Source organism: Lactuca sativa, chromosome 4 (assembly GCF_002870075.4).
Source record: "Lactuca sativa cultivar Salinas chromosome 4, Lsat_Salinas_v11, whole genome shotgun sequence".
In the NCBI taxonomy this organism is placed as follows: domain Eukaryota; kingdom Viridiplantae; phylum Streptophyta; class Magnoliopsida; order Asterales; family Asteraceae; genus Lactuca; species Lactuca sativa.
Window position 1 is genome coordinate 36,622,426 of NC_056626.2, and position 3,938 is coordinate 36,626,363.

Consider the following 3,938-nt stretch of genomic DNA (forward strand, 5'->3'; position numbering starts at 1 on the left):
CATTCATAGTTATCGTCTTCTTCTCGCCACACCGAAATCTCTTGTGCTTGCTTTTGGACTGTTATCACTCAGTGGATAATGGTTCGCTTTCATGTTCCTATCATGGCCGACTCCATGATTTCTTCTATTGCTACGTTTCACACTACCAACATCATTGTGACTCATCCTTCAAAATTTGTTTTTGTTGGATCCATTCCTGAGTCGATGTCTGCTTTTGTGCCTCCTTCAAGCAAGATTATTTAGGAATACAAAAAGCTTCCCTCTTCTGCTCCAAGGGAACTCACTGCCGACATGGTTACATCAATCGATGAAGCTGACTAACCTGCAAAGAAAGGCAAAAAGCATGAAGGGAAAAAGGGAGATAAAGGGGGCCAGGTCTCCAAAGTTCAAATACCTAGGAAGCAAAAGTCAGAAAAAGCAACCCCAGCTTAACCTATGCCAAAGAAAGTCAAGAAACCAGCTCGACGACTAATTCTTCAATCTTCCAGTGATTCTGACTCAGAATATGTGCCACCTACTCAACCCACACCTCTTCCAAGTGAATCTGACAGCGAAAGCTCAGAGGATGAGGGTTCGGCGCGTGGTGATACATCGCCTCGCTTGCCTACACCAGAGGTACCTGTTCGGTCCAAAGCCCCTTCTCCTCCACCTGTTTCTATCCCTCCTATTTTTCCCATCACTACATCTCAACCATCCACTACTATTCCCATTTCTGTTCCAATCTTTTCTGAAGCCACTACTACCACCACTACTGGAGTTCGAACATACATATCTGATACGGGGGCTCATTCTTCAGCACCCACTACCGAACCACCTGTAACTACCAAACCACTATCTCCTACCCAATTTACCAAAACCAACATAGTTCTTGGAGGTGAGGACTTGGAGTTTGATTCCACTTACTTCAGTCCCTACCTCGTCCAAAGTGATGACGACGAAGATGCTCCAGTAATCAAGCGCCATCTCAAGGCTGTTACTGAAAAGCTTGATCAGCTGCTTTCCTCCTCCTCCACTAGTGCTTATTCTGAATCCTCTCTTAAAGCTCTGTTCTCTTCGGTTGTTAAAGAGCATGATGCTTCTCTCTCTGCTGCAGAAAAGGCTATCGAACCGTCTACTTCTCAATGTCATAAGGCCTCGTCTATTGTTGAGGCTTCGACGAAGGAATGTAAAGAAGCGACCGCAAAAGTCGATAAACTAATTTCTGAGGCTCAACTATTCCTTGATTCTTTGCAAGCTGCTGCTCAAAAGAACTCTCATGCTATGAATGCTTCGGTTGATAATCTTCAGCGTTCTCTTCAAGCTGAAAGGACTAATATTGAAGCCGCTCGTAAGGCCATTGAAGCTACCAATGCCATCCTTCACGCTGATGTCAATGATCGTCTGACTCAACTGGAAGCAGAGTTGGTTGTAGAAACTCGAATAATGGATGAGTTAGACAAGCATACATCTCAGCTGAAAATGCAAAACCTCAAGCTTCGCACTGCAATAATCGAGCTTAATGATTTAAAGTCTGAAAGGGAGGTAATTCGAAGCTCCGTAGGTGACGTTCATTCCATTCTACTTCATCTTCTTGACGCACATGATCCCATTTTGACTATATCCATCAGACACCATTTGGCTGACAAACTCAGACTCGCATTAGATATCCTTAGTCAGATTGAGGGTGTTTCGGTGACTAATGTCCAGCCGAAACAAGGGGTAGAAAAGGCAAAAACTCAACCTCCTCCCGAACCGAATTCAATAGCTGAACCGAAGGATAATGAAGCTTTGGTCAGCAAAAGGGATAAGAGGAAGATGAAATTTGGTGAAGATGATACAGATGATGATGATTTTGAAGATACTATGGGTGAAAATCCCTCTAAGCCTTTTTAGAAAACAAAACTTTCTGACAAAGAGCTTGCAGAAAACATCAACATCAAAGGTGGATCGGGATCTGTTAGAGTTTTATCTGGAGTTTGCTCAGCCACAGTACTTGACCTGTTAGAGTTTTATCTGGACTCGAAGGTGGATCGAGATCTGTTAGAGTTTTATTTGGAGTTTGCTCAGCCACAGTACTTGACCTGGAGTTCACAGAAGATTACTACTGTCAAGGTACTAAAGCCTTATTTAGCCGGGAAGTTCATCAACATCAAATTTAAAGTGACTCGAGGCTCTAAAGGCTCGGTTCATAATTTCTCCCTGGCTGATCTGCCGAACCTCAAACCTCACGACTGGATACTCCTCAACAACATTTTGTTGTCGAATCCTTAGGAGTATCAGCCGATTATACACCATATCAAGCGAATGCTTGTTTGCTACATTCATGAAGTAGCAAAGATGGATCAGGAAATTGCCTCAGCTATTCACAAGAGAACCACGATCAAACCAATGGGAAGGGCTGGTGATATAAACTCATTGATCAAGGGGAAAATTGACACAAAATATCACACTGTGATGTTTCTTAGGGGAGAAAGTCAAAAATGCATGTTCGCTCTTGTTGACAAGAACCTGTTCTCAACTGCTTGCTTGGAGCATATATTAGAGATCGTTCAGAAGTGTAATCAGAACTCAGCAGCCGAAAAGAAGTTGTTTACTGACATGCTGAGATGGTATATTCAATTTCGGCAGACTCTTCTTGCTATCATTCCTCGGCTGTTCAAAGTTGTGAAGACAGTGAAGCCTACTCAACAGAAATAATCTCTCGCTCCATTTGACGCAAAGGGGGAGATTGTAGGGCTTATAGTGTTGCGTCATAGGCTCGGTCCATAGCCCAGTTTTGTTAGCCGATTTGGGCCTGTCCAACCGTGCATTATTTTACTCTAGGGTTTTAGTATATAAGGTGCATGCATGCATCATTAGTAAGTAACGCTTTTATTATTTTCTGATAAGTATTGTAAACCCTAGCTCGCCTCTAAAGTGGAAGTTCTTCATCGAGCTCTACTGAGGCGTGACTATATTTGAATCATAAGCTTTACATTGATTCCATCCTGTGTTAATAATCGTATTGTGTTTGATTTGTTTGTTCTTCATCAATATACCTGTGAAAGATCTAAACGATCTGAGATTTATTCTCATCAGTTTCTCCATTTTGTATTTATTGTAAACGTAGTGGAAACACTCAAGACAAGTGTTATCATTTGCATGGATCTCCACCTGGTAGTCGCAATAATTCAAATTACAAAAAAGTGAATTTTGCTTCAATGCAGGCTGATGTTGATCCAATTCAGGCTTTAGGTAATTTTGCAGTCAATAGGAATCGAAGTCTTCATGCTATTACTGGTTTTACAAATGATAAATTCCAACAACTAATTGATATGTTATCTGGAAAATTAGCCTCAGTCAATGATGTAAGTCATGCTATCATACAACAAATCTTCACCAAGAATGTGATTGGCAAGGGTGAAATTATAGAAGTACTATATCTGTTACAAAATCAAGAAAATGAGGCACAGGTTCATGCAATTTCAATCCAGAAGTGGCATCAACGATTAGGACATCCATCACAAAATAAGATCAAACTTCTTGATTGTTTTCTACCTTGTGATAAAAGTTCTAGTCTTAACATATGTTTCATCTGGGGTAATTGAAGGCCTCTTTGACACATATATGAGGCTGAAGAGGGTTTTCTAGCTGCAGAGGGGAATTCAACCACATATCATGCAACTATTTGTCCTTTAGCCAAACAAAAGAGATTACCTTTTGTATCATAAAACAATATATCCAACAAACCATTTGATTTCATACATTATGATATTTGGGTTCCTTATCATATTAATTCACATCAAGGATATAGATACTTCATCACTATAGTTTATGATTGCACATGATACACATAGGTCTATTTAATTAGACACAAATCTGAAGAACAAATAGTTATTCCTCAGTTCTTTATCATGGTTAATAGGCAATTTAGTCTAAAGATAAAGAAGTTTTAGATTTGATAATGCAAAAGAGTTATA

General features: G+C 40.3%; 1 protein-coding gene across 1 annotated transcript; it reads left to right on the top strand.

The window, feature by feature from the left end:
• The first annotated feature begins 435 nt into the window (after positions 1–435).
• On the top strand, positions 436–1,872 carry LOC111908975 (cell wall protein DAN4-like). Its single transcript, XM_023904769.1, has one exon. The coding sequence runs from the start codon at positions 436–438 to the stop codon at positions 1,870–1,872; it is 1,437 nt and encodes a 478-aa protein (XP_023760537.1).
• The last annotated feature ends 2,066 nt before the right edge of the window (positions 1,873–3,938 follow it).

Excerpts from the sequence above, each read along its gene's own strand:
- LOC111908975 (XM_023904769.1), top strand. The coding sequence starts at position 436 with ATGCCAAAGAAAGTCAAGAAACCAGCTCGACGACTAATTCTTCAATCT.